This window comes from Clupea harengus, chromosome 7 (genome assembly GCF_900700415.2).
Source record: "Clupea harengus chromosome 7, Ch_v2.0.2, whole genome shotgun sequence".
NCBI classification, from domain to species: Eukaryota; Metazoa; Chordata; class Actinopteri; order Clupeiformes; family Clupeidae; genus Clupea; species Clupea harengus.
The window spans coordinates 19,852,329-19,872,416 of NC_045158.1; the positions used below are offsets into that span (position 1 = coordinate 19,852,329).

The following is a 20,088-nucleotide window of genomic DNA, read 5'->3' on the forward strand; positions in this document are numbered from 1 at the left end:
ACATGCAACCCTATGGGAAAAGGCAAAAGGCGGACACCTTTTTAAAAAGCGGCCGCCTTTTAAAAACTTCTAAAAAAGCGCAACTCCCGACGCCTTTTTGAGTTCAATTTTCTCAACTTTTCAGAAAAGCGCTGGGTGACGTCAAGCGCCTTTTTGACAGCTGACCAATCAGAACGAGCAGAGTAGGTACCAGCGTACTTTCCATAGTAACCTTCTATCTTAGTTACCGGTGCCCCCAAAATTGACAGAGATGGACAAGGTACCTGTTGAAGCACTTGTTCTTGCCGTGTCGTATTACACTGAATTGTACGACCTGAGTCACAAAAGATATTCAAATATACGGATAAAAGAGTCCATCTGGGAGCAGATCGGTAGGTCTTTGGGTTTTTCTGGTAAGTACACGTAAACTCTCATTCATAAAACTGACTGTATATTCATTGATATCTACCCCGACCTGTTTCCGCCCCAGCTATTAAAAAGTGACAAACCGTTATAAACCTTTATAGATCGAAAAATCTTTAATCAATCAATCTTTCATATTTCAGTAGCGGTGGGTGTCTAGATTACGACTGGTATCTTGTTTGGATTTCAACTGAAACCGTGTGTTCCGTTTTTTCCCGTTGTGTTAGGATAACGCTAGATAGTCACAATAGGTATAACGAGTGTAGTCTTATGCCAGGTTCATTTTTATCATAGCGGCCTCATGTACTAAGAAATGGAAATATTTGAGAGACAAATACAAGAAGGAGAAGAGAGAGGAGCAGGAGAAGGCCAGGAGTGGTGCCGAGGGGGGAGTCAGGAGGAAATGGAAATACCTCCACATTCTGTCATTCCTAGAGCCATACAACCAGGACAGGGAGACCACCTCCAACTTCGATGAGCAATCGGCAACAGTTATGTTAAATAACATTTTTTCCGAGGCAGGACAGGTAATTAAGTTGGCGATTGTAAGGAATGTGTCTTGCAGATAATAGAAAGATCAGCCACTGAGATATAAATTCACCAAAGTCACCAGCCACTCAACTAGTACAGTAAATCATTATTTTGTGTCTGAAAATCTACCAGCTACTCTCATATTTTACCAGTATTTGGCCCTGGTATGGACACATGCTTAGGCTGGGGTTAATAAATGTATAAACCTGGAAAATAATAATGTTCTAATAAGTGCTGTGTTGGGTTTTATTTTTTATTTCTAATACAGGATCAAACTGAGGAAAGTATAGATTATTTAGAAGATAGCCTGATCATTTCTCAAGTAACCCCTGAAGTAACCCCAGATAACCCGCCTCCCTCACCCACGTGTACACCAAGTCCTCACCTGGACCCTTCACCGAGGACCACGTCTAGTGGCAGGGGGAAAAGGAAGGCAGATGAGATGACAACATACCAAACCCAAATTCTCCAACGATTAGATCAAACAAAATACACAGAAACACAACACTACCTCCTCAGTCTGGCACCCACATTTGACCGATTAGACCCTCATAAGCAAGCCCTGGCAAAGCTTCGCATTCAACAAGCCTTGTATGACATTGAATTCGGAGAATAGAGTATAATAGTTAGTATAAAATATAGTATATAGTATATGTAGTATAAAATAGAGTAGTGTGAAACAGCAATGTATATAGGCATTTGTATATATTTTGTATATATTAGTATTAGTGTAATCTGTATTTAATCTGTATTTAAAAATATGTTCTCTATTTGTTATTGTAATTATTATTGATGAAATTAAACCTATCATTATATTTACTTTACTTGCAGTCATTAATCACATTGTTGACATTGCCTTGACACATTGCTTAATTTGTTCTTTAAATGATAACTCACAAGACCACACCTCAACTGATTTAGTTTTGAATTGTTTACTGAGGGGAATGTGGGATGTGTAGGGGGCGGTTCTGCCAGGGGACTTGACCAGCTCCAGATGAGAAATATTCTGTGAACTTGGTCCTCACAGTGATGGCCTCTCTGCTGGCGTTGCTGCCAACCCTGGCAATATTTTGAATTCCAGCAGATGGTTCTGCTGGACCAGTCGGTGCTTCTGTGCTATCCCCCCACCGCAGAAAGTTGTGAAGGACACAGGTGGCCTTCACAACTGACTCGGCCACCTGTGGTGACACACCAAGCACCCTCCGGTATATCCTCCATTGGGCTGCTAGGATGCCGAAGGTACACTCCACCATTCTCCTGGCGTGAGAGAGACGGTAATTAAATACTCGCTTTTCCCCGCTAGTGTGCCCAGGGTAGGGGCGGAGGAGATTTCTCCGCAAGGGGAATGCCTCATCTGCCAGGAACACATGAGGAATGGGCCCCACGTTCTCTGCTCCAGGTAGAGGGGCATCCCCTGGGAGGTTGAGGGTCCCCTGCCGCAGGGCAGACCCAAAGGCAGAGGCAGCTAATGTTCCTCCATCGCTGTTTTTTCCGTAGGCACCGATGTCGACCACCCTGAAATGATAGTGAGCATCAACTACCGCCAACAGGACAATGGAGAATGTCCCCTTGTAATTATAATATAGGGAGCCGCTTGATGGAGGTGCCTCAATAACCACATGTTTCCCATCCATTGCACCCACACAATTAGGAAATGCCCACATTCTTTTAAAATCCTCTGCAATCTTCCTCCACTCAGCCTCAGTGGGAAAAGCCATGAACTCCCCAGACAGGCAGTCCCAAATGGCCTCACACACACTCTTAACTATCCCCGCCACAGTGCTTACTCCCACCCTGAAGTGGAAAGCAATGGACCGATATGAGTCCCCTGTTGCCAAATACCTAGGAAAAACACATAAAAAAACCATGGTTGTTAAAACGTGTAACAAAACTCACTCAGAGCCAATAATGTAATTATCCTTCACCTGGTGTCTCTCTCTCTCTCTAACACACAGACACACACACTAACTCTCTCGCTTTCACGTTAGTTAATGTTACCCACCTCAAACAAATGCAAAGACGCTGGTCTGGGCTGATGGTCTCCCTGAATTTCGTCTGCATCTTTGAGATGGCTGGTCCAATCCTCCTGAGGAGGTCCTCAAACTGGCTATTGTTCAACCGAAAAAACGTCTTGAACCTAGCATCGTCTAGGCGGAGCTCCTGGACTAGGTTGCCGAATGCCCCCTGCGACTCCCTATTGCGGAGAATGTCGTGCACCCATAAACGGCGCCTTGGCTGTTCAACAACACCCTCCTCCTCCTCAAACGCCAAAGCTAGAGCAAGTAATTGCATTTGATTCGCCATTGTATCTAGCTTTTCAATAAGTAACCAACGGAAAATAACGGAAAATAATGGATCGAATGTACTAGAACGTATGACTCACGTTGTTAAGGTTACAGAATTCTCACCTCAAAAGGCGCCCAAAAGGCGCTGAAGGCAGCGCTTTTTTATAAAAAAGAAGTCAAGTGTGAACGCGGCCTAAGCTCTGTTTTATAGTAGAGTCACGCCCTTACCATGGTGACCTCTTGACTGTATGTTCAGCAAAAGAGCAAAGAAAGGTTCCTGCTGCACTGAGAGCAGAAGAGCACATATGCAGAGGTTCACCTCAGATTGAGAGAGCAGGAGGCTAGTGAACTTAACTTAACTCCATGAACTTAACAACAAACCAGCAATAATAGCCACCTCAGGAAAAACAAATGATAACCACTCGTTATTTTGTCAGGTAACTTACAAATGTATAACAAGTAAATATTGATAACACAGTTAATAGTCTATGCAGTGATATTTAGTTAGCCTGTCATCCTTTTCTTGTGGAACTGTAGCCATGGACCTGATATTCAATGCTCTTACATGTTAAAGAAATGTTCAGCTTGATCCACACCTTCATTATTAGGCTATGTTTTTTTTTAGACTATTGACTTACTTATAATCATAGATAAACAGACAAACAGACATTTTGGTTACTGTAGGTGAGTGCCCATAGCTTGCATGTTAGACTATTGCGCATAGGCTTATTTAAAATGATAGACAGACAGATAAATAGATAGATAGATACAGTAGGTAACTTATTTTGTTATTGTAGGTAAGTGCCCATAGCTAGCCCCCCCCCCCCCCCAAAAAAAAAAATACACTGCACTGCCCTAATGGGGAGGGAGAGACAAACACAGTCTGGGTCCAAAATGATTCCACCCAAAAAGAGATAAATACCAGTGTGGAGAGTAGGAAGAACATTCACGCCACAAAGTGTTTTATCTCTGAGAGAAAGGGAATAAAAGAGTGAGTGAGAGAGAGAGAGAGAGAGAGAGATAGAGAGAGAAAAGAATAGGTAGAAAGAGCACTGTCCACACATAAAGTGCCTTCGCTCAGAGAGAGTTGCGACTGCAGGACACATCCATTAGTCACGGGAGAACAGTGCAGGACAGAGATAGCAGTTCTGACAGCCTGTCATTTGCCACTCAGAATAAAAAAATGAGAAGACAAACAGAAAGCAAGAAAGAGAAAGACAGAGAGAGTGTGTGTGTGTGTGTGGGGGGGGGGGGCAATGTAAAGAGTTGGAGAGTCTGCAATGAAACTATGTGTATTGTAGATGCCAGAAATGAGCTATGGCGTGGACACTGCCGCTTATGACGGGCTGGCACATAGTGCAGAAGTTTAGAATTAAAAAGTATTTCCATGCTTGTACAATACACACCAGGGAGTATGTGTGCATGAGAGAGAGAGAGAGAGAAAGGGTGGGAGAGTGTTTGCACATGATATTGATTGCTGAGGTGTGTTCTTCACGTGTGGGAGGTTGGAAGAGCGCTTGTTGTGTGTAGACGGGGAGTTTTGTGTGCTGTTCGGAAGCAGATGTCTTGGCACGGAGAAATGTGCCTGGTGAATTGAGAAAAAAAAATACATAAAAAATCAAACAACTACAAACAAAACAAAAGGAAGATAGCAGTAAGAAAGAGTGACAGGAGGACTCATCCCAGGATTTTAGAAAGCGCATGTGAAGTGAGGCCCAACTGCCGCAGACACATTCACATGGCCGAGGGGGACGAGGGGCATCGGCGGGAGAGAGACGGACGATCACGCCATAAAACAGGGATGGGGGGGAAAAGAGGACAGAGACGTGCGGGCGGGAATGGAGGATGTGTGAGTCGCTTGTTGTTGCTGTGCAATGATTAGAGGGCTGGGAGCATCTCCCTAAATTGCCACAGGAAGAAGCAACAAACAGCAGGAAGAGAGAGAGATAGAACGAGAAAGAGAGGGAGAGAAAAACACCTGCTTCTGAGCTGTGACGTAAAGGCCGAGGCTTTAGACCCTCTCACTGGTCAGGCTGCCCACGGAGGGAAGTCTCTCAGTGGGCAAACGCCTCCAGAAATTCCCTTTGAACTGCAGACATGGGGAGGTCAGGGCATTGGACCATACATAAGTAATAGAGAGAGAGAGAAGAGGAAGAGGGAGAGGTGAAAGTAGAAGGAGAAGGCAGTAAAGGCAGAAACATATGCAGCTTTTTTATGAAGACGAAAAGTGTAACCAAGTGGAAAGAGAGAGAGGGGGGGACAAGGAAAGAGAGAGAGAGGGGAGGAGGTGGGGGTGCAAGACAGAAGAGGTAAAACCCTAGGTAAAAAAGGGGGGGGGGGGGGGAAACAGAGATGGTGATTCAGTCCATCTTCGGAGGTAGCAGTGATCCGTGAAGACAGGGTTGCCTCTGTGCACACACTCGCTCAACTCTGCCCCAACTGGATTAGCCACTGGACTCCGCGGGCATAAACACGCCGACCCACACACACACACAGTCTGATCTCCCAAACACGATTTTTTACACACACACACACACACACCAACAAACAAACAAACAAACAGACACACGTGTGACACAGCATTTTTGTTCCAGACAGGCAGGAATTTGACATTTGAGACACTCGTGACAAGATAAACATGAAATTTCTGAAACAGAATTCTCCGTTCTGTCAACTAAAAAAATCCAAAGCCAAAGACTGTGACACTTTTACATAGACGTGTTCTGTACTGGGCCTCAGGCAACACAGGAGATATTGACATATGCATAATGCTTCAGACTAATATTTCTTTCACATTATGCTTCAGATACAACGATCGGTTGATCCAGTTGGGAAAATGTGTAATAAGAAGAATGTTTATGATGTACTCACAATCCTTTGATTTATGTTTGTGTGAAGGTCCAGACTGGCAGACTTCCACAAAAACTGTCAAATGACACCGGTCCAACAGTTGTCCAACAGCTGTCCTAATGAAGACTACCAGGCCTGCCTTGCCGCATATGTCGGCCTCATTGGTGAGTGGAGAGATGCAGGGTTTCCACACACATGCCAATCATAACAACATGTAATCAGACAATCGGATTACATGGCACCTGTATCAGAATAGTGCAACAAATGCAAGCAGATGCATTTGTTGCAGATAGATTAGATAGATTGACCATGTGATAGACAGTTTGAGATGTGTCAAAACATGTCCTGGTTTGTTTGTTTACTGTTCCTCTCTCTGTCTGTGTGTTTCTTTGTACGCAGGAACTGACATGACCCCCAACTACATGGACTCCACTCCCACTAACTTTACCATCTCGCCCTGGTGCTCGTGTCGTGGCAGTGGGAACCAGGAAGAAGAGTGCGAGAGGTTCCTGCAGGACTTCAGAGAGAACACCTGCCTCCGTAAGTGAAATACAGGGGGACACAAAGCCTCAAACAAAAGGAAAGAGATTGCCTGCCCATTTTGATAAGTCTGAGAGAATAGTATAAAGAGGTAAGGTGACCAGATAAAACAAAACAGACAACAAAGGGGAAAGATAAAAAAAGAGACAAAAACAAGACAGAAAGATAGAGTGAGGGAGACCGGAATAGAGATAGACATGTGAAGTTCTGAAGCACTCGTTCTGTCAGTCGTCTCTATGGATCTCTTCTCCACAAGGTGATAAAATCACGGCTGTGCAGCTTTGAGGCACTCTAGTCACTCGCCTGAATTACTGCAGCAAACCTCGAGGACATGTGCTTGTGCCCTGGCTTTTCTTCTGCAGATTTTTGTGCCTGTGCTTCATGCAACAAAGGGGTCTCCATCATGTGTAGACCGAAGACATAAACCAGTGCAATTCTTCACAGGCTGTTTTGAAAGATCGGTCAGAGTGAGACACTCTCCAGATCTCAGCATTTTCCTCCAGTTCAATCCGGTTCCTTTGCTTCCATCCCTCCCTTTCTATTCCTCTCTCTCTCTCTCTCAGGCTCTCTGTCTCTCTCTAACCCAGCTTACTGAGTCGTTTAAAGAACATAAGGCCAACTTTATTGGAATATGTTTCTTTGTCTATGACGCCGGTAGACCATCTCAATAGATTGCGGCGGTGTTTTTTGGCATTATAATTCATTTTGTTTCTTTTGGCTGAGTGTGCAGAAACAGGCAGGGCGTATGGGAAACCACGTTATCCTGTAGATGCCGCTGTCATGAGACATTTGTCATTTGAGAACTGAGTAAAAGGAAGGATGCTGTAGAATACAAACTGTTACACGTTCTCTTTGAGGCTATTTGTTTGTGTGTGTGTGTGTGTTTGAGAGAGAACAAGAGAAGAGAGCGAGAGAGAGAGAATTGTGATAGAAAGAAGGAGAGAGGTTTTTTTCTAAGGGGTGTTTATTTTAGTTTTTAAAATATCAGCTTTCCTCTGAAACCTCCCAAGTCATACAAACCAAGGCAACATCCCTGGCCTTCTGATTGGGCTTCTTATGGGGCCTGTCAGTGGTACAATGGAATCCAAAATTGCACAGCTTCAGTTTGTCATTGTTTGTTCAGTTTTTCAGTCAAAAGCATTGGTACATTGCTGAGGAAATATAGATGACCAAGATTTGTCTTTTTTTTCATGTTAGGTGCAGTGTTTGATATATAAGATAAAAAGCTAAGTGTTACAGAACTACTAATGAGTCAAAATACATCTGAAAAGATGTACATTCCACACAGCACAATTGGCAGAGTAACATGGTGTCACTCCTGCCTGTAATGATGTGACACTGTCTTATATCACAAGCTTGTTTAATAGGCACCAGTTACAATGAAGGGAATATTAATGCAATAGTATCATCTTAAAAAGTGGTAATATATTATGCATGTATATAGTGTATAATCCATTCTACGTTAAGTCTCTTCATGGAAAGGGTCTCTTCATGGTTGACTCTAAGTCCCCCCAACTCTTCCGTCCTTTAAGTCCCGACCTTTCTTTAAGTCTTTCCCTGTTTCCTCTTGTCCGGATGCTAGTTCCTCGCCAAGAACATTGTGGTTGAGGCAGAGCTTGAAGTCTGAACTTTTTAATGTCATGAAGTTTGTTGAGGTCAGTGCTTAATATATTCGAATGAGGGATTAAACCCATCAAGTGTCTCCCTTTCTGAAAGGCTGGGGCACCAATCAGCTTCGGCAACAATGCCACATTTGCATAATGATCCCTTTTCAGTGTGGCTGCCACCACTGAGGACTAGACAGAATCTCTCTCAAGGACATCCTCGCAACTTTAATAACGTCTTTGAACAAAGTATTGAACTGGATTAAAACTCATCTTCAAGAGTCAACACTCATCTAAGACTCTCAACCAGCCCATTGTGAGTGAACATATGATACTGGTGGTCTTGTGGTGCATCGTGAGCCACATAATAATCTGCGACTTTGTGCACGCGGTTTTAGATGCAATTTGCAAGCTATGATGGCATTGTGTGATCAGTCTGTAGCTTCATAACGGGAATTGATGGGTCAAGTGAGCTCTGACAGTGAGGACCGATCAAGATCAAGGCTAACCAGATTGATGCACCAGATGTACACCAGATAAGGGCTGCAACCATTCCTGACTTGGACAAGGCCAAGAACGGGCAGACCCTGGCTTGAGTACATATCGGTGTGTGTACATCCAGAGGCTAAAAGGTGCAGGGCAACAGATCAAATCAGTCAGACTAAAGCCAGAATGTGCATTTCATTATGCCTCTTTATCGGCTCCTCTGAAGCTTGTGGCTTGGAATGTCACAATGAAATAAAGGCGGGGCATTAAGTAAGAGTATGGGTATTTTTGTTATTTTTTTTCTGTCAAAACATGGCTTACTCGGCCCTATTCAGTAAGAGCAAATAGAAACCTGTCTAACAACATCTTTCCCTTTTATGCCATCTTTTCAGGAAATGCCATCCAGGCATTTGGTTATGGTACCGACCGGCCCAAGCCTGCCACCGTACCACCCACGACCTTGAAGCCGGACCAGGAGGTGAGCGTGGGCGTTACCAAGACAACACAGTCCGCAAAAGAGAGGAAGCCAGACGATGATCCCTGTGCTTTTCCAACCTGCAATGACCTGGTGAGTTGATTCATATGAATGGCATTTATTTATGGAGGAGAATTCTTAAGCTGATTTTAATTCAACGCGGCATACCAGTGGTCAGATAGCCCAGTCGAATGCATACAGATCACCATTGAAAAGCATTTTAAATCTTCATTCTTGCTTACTTTCTTTCATAACTACTTTGTGTTTGTGTTGGGTTTGGACGAAAATGTGGACTCATGTAGTGCTCTAATCCACAACACCATTTTTAAAAGTGTGTTTTATGACTTCTGACACGTTTCATGTCGAAGACGCGACAAATTATCAAGCGACCAACATGCATGTAGTCATGAAAGTTTGAAAGCACTTTAAGTGTGCCACGCAGTGTGTGTGTCTGTGTCTGTGTGTGTGTGTAAAATGGAGTGAAAAGGATGGTAAAAGAAAAAATTAAATTAAACACTGGAGGGTGAAAAAATGCCAGGCGTGGAAAAATGCAAATCTAGCCGAGCACAGCAGAGGCAGAGACAGAGACATGGCCAAGCTGCTAACAGAGAGGAAAATAAATTGGGTGACGGCGTGTACCTGAACGCCTTCCTGTCTTGCGCTCTGGTTCCACGGCTTATTGAATGGTCATCCTTTATACCGTGTCATTTCCCTGCCTTGTGAACAACTCTCCTGAGACGCTGATGGGCTGCTAATTAACCAAACAACGAGCAAGTGAGCAAGGCTTCCCGAGAATGACGCGCTGGTCGGGAGCCGAGATGAGTGTGTGTTCCCCTGCTCTCCCAAAGGATCCTCCAAACTGCATGTCAATATTGATTCAAGGCTGTGTGTGTGTGTGTGTGTGCGTGTGCGTGTGTCTGTGTGTGTGCATGTGTACCTCTCCTCCTTGCTGTTTGTGTGTGTATGCACATGCCTTTGTGTGTGTGTGTGTGTGTGTGTGCTATGCTGTGCACGTCCCAGCCTCCTCAGTGCAATGCTCAATTTATTGTAAAAATGGTAATTAGAGAACCCAGGACATATGATTACTCAAGCAGGGAGTTTATAATTAGCATGTGCCTTGGGGGAACATGGCCGAGCCTTCGCATTTTCCTCTGACAATGCCTGGCAATTAAAACTTGTCAAACTTGCATCAGAGATTTATTGAGAGCAGAGCCTTAACGTATCTCTTCTTGCCTCAGAGAGATGGAAAGGGAGGAAGAAATAAAAAATGGACAGCGGGTGTCTTGTCTTTGGCTTGAGTAACACATGCAGGAGGTTCTTCTATCTAGGTCGACTTTGTTCAGATTCAAAGGAAGGTTTTGAGGTAAAGGGATATAGCTTACTCAGGGAGATCCCTTCCTTGCCGTTGTTTTCTTTGAAAGGAAACTCCCCCTGAGGAAACAGACATGTGGTCAACAGTGATATCATAATCTTTAAAGCATATAAAGACTCTGACCAAGTCAACTGAGATTTGAACATTGAGGAGGGAAAAATCCAGGCGTATGTATGGTACAACCCCCCAACACACACACACACACACACACACACACACACACACACACACACACACACACACACACACATACACACACACACACACTCACACACACTGCCTATTACACTGCACATGTAGGTAACATCTGAACAAAACCAGGGTAACTGTAGAAGCTTATACTATTGACTATTATTACATAACTGAGGAACACTCGATTCTGATTGGTAGTTAAAGGCCTTCGGAGGTCAATTATTTCTGATTAACTTACTGAAGAACTGTCTGATTGACTATTCCCTTAGGCATCCACCGTTTGCTGTATTGGTAGCTATGGATATCTACTGAAATAGTTGAACAGACTACAATAGTAATAATATGGCGATAATACAAAATCTTTACTCAATGATATGAGTAAGGTACCTGCTTTTACATGCCTGTTCCAGGCTTTACTGAAATTCTTCTGCAAACGTACTTTTAAGGTCGATGTTTTTTTCTTAGAACTGTAACATAAGGAATAACATATGGTGTTCACGCGCCTTTGAAGGTCAGGTCTGTTCAATCAGATGGTGTAAAGCGTGGCATAAATGCTGAAACAGAGTCTGAAAAAAGACTATTAAGACTTGGAAGGTGGAAAAGGACGGACAGGACAAATGCCAATGGTGTGGGTGACATTCAGACACTTTGTTGCCCATATTTTTCCATATCAAGCCCCTTTAAAAAGGGTAGAGATAATCCACAAATCTTAAAGTGATTTATTAATAATAATAATAATAATAATAATAATAATAATAATAATGCATTTTATTTGTAACGCACTCTTCATTCAAAAGAATATCAGAGTGCCATTCACTTAAGCTATCCAACGGATGCACTAAAAAGTATATACACAAAATATAACTATATCCAAGCAAAGTGCATGAATATGCAAATACCCAAATTATCTTTTGACTCTCACAGAGGGCTCCAGAAATGCATTACAAATTATCATGGCATTTTTGAAGCCAGTGTTTTACCAGAATTTTCTTGAAGCCTCAAATGCGAGCACGATGAGGGTGAGCTAAGAGCTAGTAGTTTGCATTAGCGTAGCCTCTCTCCAGTTCAACAATTACTGACATTATCTGATTTCGTCTTTATATGTTGGAATTAATTTATTCTAGCTTGGCCCATCTGCAAGACTCTAATGTAAGTGGGAGAGGCATGTCTTGACATGATTTAATCTTTTTTAAATAAGAGAAATGCACTGTAATTGAGTTAGGAGAGGATGGCTGAGATAAGTAGGTCAGTGTGTGAGTGCTTGGTTCTGTCGTCTTAACAAAAAATCCTCAAGATGGCTGTTTGATTCGGTTGAAGACATTTTAGTAGTATCAGTTTTGGAATATTTATCTGTGGCCAAGCTGGAGGGGAAATATATTAAATACATTCAATAGTGATGTGAGATTGAATGTGTGTGTGTGTGTGTGTGAGTGTGTGTGTGTGTGTGTGTGTGTGTGTGTGTGTGTGTGTGTGTGTGTGTGTGTGTGTGTGTGTGTGTGTGGCACGGTGGCTCAGTGGTCATCATAAAGACATGCATTGAATATGAATGAATATTGGTGGTGGTCGGAGGGGCTGTTGGCGCTGATTGGCAGCCACGCTTCTGTCAGTCTGCCCCAGGGCAGCTGTGGCTACTGAGGTAGCTTACCACCACCTGTATGAATGACTACTGGACTCTGTAAAGCGACTTCGGGTATATAGAGAAGCGCTATATAAGATTGAATTGATTGATTGATTGATTGATTGATAGTGGTGCATATTCAGGAGAGAGAGATATCGAACAAGTGTGTGTGTGTGTGTGTTTGTGTGTATAGTGTTTGTGTCTATAGAGGCCGGCTGTGTGTGTGTTGTGTACAGCATTGGCATATCGCTTTGATCGTCTCATTTTTGGGTAGCTTTGTGTTTGTGTGTGTGTGTGTGCGTGTATGTGTGTGTGTGTGTGTGTGTAAATGTTTTTGCATGTGTGTGTGTGTGTGTGTGTGTGAGTGTGTGTGTACTTGTGTGTGTGTGTGTGTACGTGTGTGTGTGTGTGCGCACGGGTGTGTGTGTGTGATTGTGTGTGTGCGCGCACGGGTGTATGTTTGTCTTTCATGTTTATGTGTGTGAGTCCCTCTGAGTGATAACAGTCCAGGCTCTGTCTGGACAGTGATCTGGACGCATGTCAACAGGCTGTCTCCACACATGGCTGCCTGCCTTAATGAATTGGATTTCAGTGGCGTTCTGCAGGCACCCACTCACCTCAGCGCTACTCAGTAAACCACATTCATCAAAGCCAGCCTGTAAGAGCAAAAAAATTAAGAATTTAAACCAAAAAAGCTGCCCGTGATCACAAACTACACACAATCAGTAGGTCTACTGAAAAATAGATGTGTGAGCATGCTGCGTAAATCTTTTGTTTTCAAGATTTCTTGCGGTATGCCTCAATTATAACTTATTAAAACATAAACATAAATTAGAACCATAAAGTTCCACACAAGGCTTTGTACCATAAAGGACGAAAAGCAAATCATTGCTGAGTTATTTTTTAGAAAGAACACAGACACAGACACACACACCACACACCACACACACACACACACACACACACACACACAAACAAGAACATCATTTGGGATGTGTGCAGTTCCCTGTGATTTCATCCAGTCAAAACATATTTATTGCTCTGCTTTTGACGACTGTTGTGGGCATGTTTCATTCATCCATCCATCCATGCGCACCATGTTTCAATTCCCGTTCATCATTGCTGCTACAAGTGTACATGTTTTAATTAGACGCAAAGCCAACAGGTCAGGATGGTTCCTCTGCGCGATCACACACAGCCTATGCAGAGACCTTAAGGCCGGGGTCACTGCATGTAGTTCATGAGAGTAGGACACAAAAGAGACCTTAAGGCCGGGGTCAGTGCATGTAGTTCACGAGAGTAGGACACAAAAGAGAGCGGGGCGGAGCCATTTCCCTGGCAGCTCTTAGCCCTCGGTTACCTTGTCTGATTAGATAACGGCCCTTGCCGATTTCTGAAACTCGAGTCATTAGCCATTAGAGGACTTCTGGGGACCCTTGCCGTAACCGAGGCTGAGGACTGTGCACACCTCCACCCTGCTGGCTCGGGAGTTATATTACCATTTTACAGCTTTATCTGCAGCTCATTTAATCATGTGGCTATAGTTCCTGCAGGGATTTGTTTGCTGGACAGCACAGAGGGTTACATACTGTATGAAACAGCACCTTACACTGAGTAACTGTTGATGCACTAATGTATATATTGGTATTTTTAAAAGACAAAGAGGAGAAGAAGCGTATAGTCCAGGATTCGTTGACACAGTGTTTGATGGATGGAGCCATTTTGGACTGAATAACGCTATAATGAATAGAAAAACAGAGGAGGCTGTGCCTAATTTTGTTTGACTTATGGAGAAAGACGGTGGGAGTCCTGGTTCGAAAAAGGGAGAAAAACGGGGGTGGTGGGTGGGGAGGGGCTGGGAGGAGAGAAGTCATGAAATTAATTCATACCTCTTTTATCACCCAACCAACTGCTTATGAACAGGCAAATTTGAGTAATTCATCAAACCGCTTCCGAGGGAGGCATGGGCAATAACAAAAGAACCTTCTGGAAGAATTAGCGTTGTACTGTGTTTGAATAATCCAATGAACAGGCAGAAAAGGCGTAAATATCGAAAGGTTTTTCTAGCCTGCCTCGTGCCTCCCCTGTCGGTTTTAGTAAGTCACAATGATGGATTCCAGTAAGGCTAGACTATGAGAGTGAGAGGTTTATGTCATCGTTTTGATCACATCAAGCAGGGAAACGCAATTTATCAAAATTGGAGGTCTGACGGTGGCGTGGTCTTCTGTGTGCAGTCTCCTTTCCTGACTCATTGCTAACCACATGAGCACTAAATGACACACCGAAATGACATGATTGAAATCTTTGGTCTTATAAGCCAGAATGACCTCATAACCACTGCTCTCAAGGTCATTATGCCAGGACTATCCATCATTTTGTCTTTACATCTCAGTAATGTCCCTTTTCATAGTCTCATAGTGACTCTTAAATCTCTGCACTTAAACATTCTGTGACGTAAGTGAACACCCCTTTTATATTAGCTAATGAATTAGGTTGTTGAAGTCATGGGGGATTTATCTATCTTATTTTTGCTTCCCTTGAACTGGTTAACATGAACAAACCATTAACATCAGCATTAACAATTAGTGTGTAATGTTATGCACAGCAACATATTATTTATTGACAATAACCGATGCATTATATGTATGTGTATGTAAAGAATCAGAATGTCACATTTTGTGTAAATACTTTATTTGCTTATTTTAATACTATATATCACATATAAAAGTTTAAACAATGTAAACAGTTCTAAATTAGCCATTTAATCAGTGTAGAGTCTACATCTGGCTCATGAATGCATCATGCCTGTGTATTCAAATGAAACATCAGATGGTCGACACAGAGAGGGATGGACATTTTTTTTAGGATGATGTGTCACACACACATCTGTTCACAACATTATGGCTGAAAACATCGTTTCTGTTTTGTCATCCACAGGAATATGGAGAAAAATGCAATCCAGCCTGTGGAAGCGAGGTGAGACTAAATGTGTTTACGTGTTTGCATGTTTATGTGTTTCAGTAGGGTTTCCACATATTTCTGGGACATCCAGTCTGCCTGAGGAATCTGATGGCATGTGTGAATTTGACAAGACCACCACAAGAAGCTTTCCAAAGCTTAACCACAGCTGTGCCTATCAGGCTTTATTCAAGCTTCTGCTGAGCCTACATTGCTGCCATAGACAAACATCCACCTGAGTTTCACCCCAGGTGTGCTCAGGTGGCATGGAGCAGACGAAATATTCTGTAGCCTCAAGTCAGCATTCTATTCATTCATTGTCAATTCCGATCATTCAATGAGACATTGATTCTATTGTTTTTGTATGTTGTGACTGCTATCCTAGGGTTAAACACCTTATTCTTTCTGCAACAGGAGCCACCAAGACCCCGGATGGAGCCCAAGGACCCAGAGAACCGCTCTGTAGGCCTCAGAGCCCATGCCTGGCTGTGGATCACCTGCCTCACCCCTCTGCTGGGAATCCTCACTCTGTAAACAAACAAACAAACAAACACGTAAACAAGGACCAGGGAATGTTTTGTATGGGCCAGGCAGCAGCGAGAGGATATGGCAGAATGAAGCACCCCCCCGCCCACCCCCACCTCCAACTCCAAACCTACTCCCACCCAACCTCCCACATCTCACCCTCCCAAGAGGGACCTTCAGACACCAAACAAACTCTTTATCTCCTGTGTGCTGCCTCAGCTTCCTCCCTTCCTTCCTCTCTTTCTTTCAATGACCAAGATGATGGATGGAGAGAGGCAGACAGACTGACAGACTGACAGTCTGTGAGAAAGCCCTTGTGTTACATATCGAAGACTTGCTGCTGCCCTGCCACCATCGCTGAAAGAACGAGAGAGAGAGAGAGAGAGAGAAAGAGTGAGTGGGGGAGGAGAGAGAACAATGTGAGTGATTTGAAAGAGGAGTGAAAGTGACACAAAAAGAGTATGAACAAGAAAGAGAAGGAGAGAGTGAGATGTTGGGAGAGCGAGAGCAAGCAAAACTGAGAACTGAGTGAAGGATTGAATGAATGAATGCATGAATGAATGACTGTGTGAATGAAGGAAGGAGAAGATAAGCAAAGAATGGTTGTTGTCCATGCCATCTCATAGATTCCAAAGTGGAAGGAGGCCTTGGGTTTTATCGACTCTGAGAAAGAGAGAGAGAGAGAGAGAGAGAGAGAGAAAGAGAGAGCATCATGCCTCTGCTGCCTAGCAGACCTCTTACTGACAGACTTATGGTGTCTCACTAGCGGACTCCTCCAATACAGTATTCTGCTTCCCAAACTGCCGGAACAGGTACACCTCCAAGTCTCAGCTTCTCATCAACAACCTCTTCATTTCTCTATACCCTTCTTTTTTTTTACAATCAGTTGACTTTCGGAATCTTTATTTTACCATCACTCCCGCCTGAGTCACAATTGGATTTTCCCCCTGGATCAACACCAAGGCTTTCCCCGTGTTCATCAAGCTTCTCTAAGTTTTTTTTACTTTTTTCTTAATTTATTGTTATTCCAGAGCCACAAGTGGATAATCATTGTTTTTGTGTTGGTCTTTTTGAAAAGCAAATGTATTTTTTTGAACTTGTCAAAGAGGGGACTTTATGAGGGGCCTAGATGCTCCATTTTATTGCTGTATTGTGTCAACAGATTATTTAAAGGAAAAAGAAGGAAAAACATAATTGAAAATCTATAATGATCAAAGGGAAACCATGTAAAAAACTGAACCTCACTTGTTAAGCTGTCATTGTTAGAAAAAATGGGTGAAGGATTCATACAGCCACCCATGGATGTATAATTTTTCTTTTCTTTTCTGTGACTATAGAAACTTTCTTTCCTTCTTGTACAAATGTTAATATTATATACTTTCTTTAAGGAACATGTTAAGGTGGAAAAGATATTGATTTTAGGTCAGGAGCTTTGGGAACAAATCTTGATATAAAAGGAAACACAAAGTTTATATGAAAATGAGACTTGGGCAGCCATTTTGAATATTCTCACCCACCATGTTTAAAAAAAAAAAAGTCTATACACCAAGACGATAGAAAAAGAACACCATTCTGTGGAAACCTAATTGTTAGTGTGTAATATAGTGTGCAATTTCTCATGTGGCCTTATTATAACCCTACCCAAGAATCTCCAGTGTGAAGATCCAGTTCCTACAGTCAAAAAATGGGGGAGAGCCATATAAATAAGATGGATGATCAACTTAAAGAAAGACTTAAAAAAAAAAACTTTGTTGTTTCAAAATGTTTTAAATGTTTCAAGAATAGTGTATCTGCTTCACTAACAGCATCAGTAAATGCACTAGATATAACTCTCGTATTAACATTCCAACACTGAACTCAAGTCAAGTGGTGGGCACGGCAGGGTGACATCGAGGTGAGGGAGAGTTTTTTTGTGAATGGTGTGGGAGCACTGTTTACTGTTTGTGTCTCTGGCTTGCTCAACTTGCATAGGCTACTGACCCCATAAAAGCCAAGCGAAACGCACTTCAATAAATACCAATTACTGACATGCTCATCGACAGATTTTTTGGAATAAAAGAAAAAAGAATGTACTATACTGTGGGTGGTTCAGGGGAAGTGAGAAGGAAGATGAATCTGAAACCACTGCGTGATTGTACGGTTCATTGTAAATTTATTGATGACATGATGAAGCAGAATACATAAATATATCATCGTTCCACACAGTTTTATTTTCTTTTTTGGAATGTATTTATTCTTAGCCATTTCAACTATGTGAGATTCACATTACTAAGCCACTGATTACCAAGCCACGGTTCGGTGGCTGTTTGTTCACTTGTATTTGGAACAGCAGAAGAACAAATCTCCAAAATCATCTTGAAGAGTAAGAGTGTTCACAAGTGTTTCAGGATTTCCAAACCTATTGACCTCCCGCATAGGCTGGGAATTTCAGGGAGAAGATCTGTTTTACTAAGTTTTAACCATCAGCCTTACCATGCACTACACCTCCAATATGTTGAAAACAAGGAAAGACTGCTATTGATAGATGCATATACATACATGGAAACTCAACTGACAGAAAAAATCCTGTCGACATCAACCTAGTGTTGTACGTAAAGATGAGTGAAAAAATAAGAACCTTCACAAAACACCTTTCTTACCCATGAAAGAGGTTGATATAAATGAATGGTTAAACAAAAGCATTCAAAGGTAAACAAAAACATTTGACTTATGCTGACCTTCAGATTTATGGATATTTGTAAGGTGAAACAGTTATCAAATACACTTTAGGTGCTACAAACAACAGTCTTGTTTAGCTCATTTTGAGGTATATGAATCCCCAAGTAATTATCATCCTACTGCTGTGTGGTAGAGGCATCATAACTGCTATCTTTCAGTTATTTGATTTGATGGTTTGATGTGACCTCTTGCTGTTGTTGCCAAAAAGAGCATCAAACAGACACAGAGAGAAAGAGACAGATGAATAGACGGACACAGACAGATAGAGCCAAGTACGCCCCAAACACATAGGCCATAATTTAGCCTGTGTTTTTCTGATAAACATCTAAGCCTTGAACACTTATTAAACATGGTTTGTAAGCACACAGCTAAACAGCGATGGTGAGTGCATATTCATAACAATGATCATCACCTGTTTAGCTGTCCATGTCTAACTTAGCTAATCGCACGATGATCAGTGTTTAAAATTCATCATCTGCTGCATGGGTCCTCATTCTGTTGGGTGAGCCAGACCTAACAACATGTTGTCTGAGTGCAGTCTGAAGCCTAGACTGCTGTTGGGATGTTAGAAATTTTAAATTTCATTATTCATACATTTTATGACTTTACGAACTAAAAGGTTCAAGCCAGTGAAATGAGTCTTTTAAAATCCTGTATTGCATTACATAATTTACCTCACTAAATTCTTTAGGCAGATTGCTCTTTTCGGTGAATATTCTGAATCCCCATCTGCGGTGCCAATGTTCTTCTATTCCCTCTTGAGCAAACTCGAGGTTTCGCAATGCTTCCATTTTGCCAACTGTCCAGACAACTACATTAAACACCCATTACGCAAGCCCCCACCCCCACGGAAGTCTGCACTTTTTCATAATAATTTAATCACAAGTGACAAACATTTAAAAGCCTCTTCAAATAATCACCCTTTGTGATTTGGTGATTCATTTGGAACACCTGATCATTGTGCGATTAGCCAAGAGAAAAATACCATTCGTAAAATTGGCCCACAATGTCTTACGTATAACATCAACCTGTCATGCTTCAGTGTGGCAAATTCTGATAAATATAAATCACTCTTTGCATGACACTTCACAGCTATCAGCCTTTCTCCATGTCATCTGTTTTTTTTGGTTGATGTAGGTTCTGGTGGAGAAGCCTATCATTTTTTTGTAGATGCAAAGACTTCCTATCAGACTAGAGGCATACAACTCTTCTATTTAAAGAAATAAATACCAGGGTCACAACTTAAAAAAAAAAATAAATAAATGTTCCCATGTACAGCAAGTCCTCAGCATCCTGTTTCGTTACAGTTTCTAATGGTCTGTGTGATATCTCTATTGTGGTGATTGGTTCAAATGTGGAAATGTGATGGAATGGAATGACCCAGGAATCGAGTCAAGGATGATTGAGAGTGCAGAGCTGTCAGGCCTTGCTGGTGATGGCAGGCCGTTCTCTCCAGCAATCAAATGGCTCTTTATTGAACCATGTGAACCTTCCACCATCATAGCCACGTCAGAAGTTATTCATGGACACCT

At 42.4% G+C, this 20,088-nt stretch overlaps 1 protein-coding gene across 1 annotated transcript in view; it reads left to right on the plus strand.

Annotated features, from left to right (window-relative positions):
• Positions 1-18,043, plus strand: part of LOC105899091 (GDNF family receptor alpha-2-like) — a 48,685-nt gene extending 30,642 nt beyond the window's left edge. Inside the window, exons 3-7 of the mRNA XM_031570776.2 lie at positions 6,117-6,232; positions 6,468-6,608; positions 9,091-9,266; positions 15,293-15,331; positions 15,728-18,043. Of these exons, the coding sequence (XP_031426636.1) occupies positions 6,117-6,232; positions 6,468-6,608; positions 9,091-9,266; positions 15,293-15,331; positions 15,728-15,847 (592 nt within the window). The 3' untranslated portion in view covers positions 15,848-18,043. The remainder of the gene's footprint in view (positions 1-6,116; positions 6,233-6,467; positions 6,609-9,090; positions 9,267-15,292; positions 15,332-15,727) is intronic.
• The last annotated feature ends 2,045 nt before the right edge of the window (positions 18,044-20,088 follow it).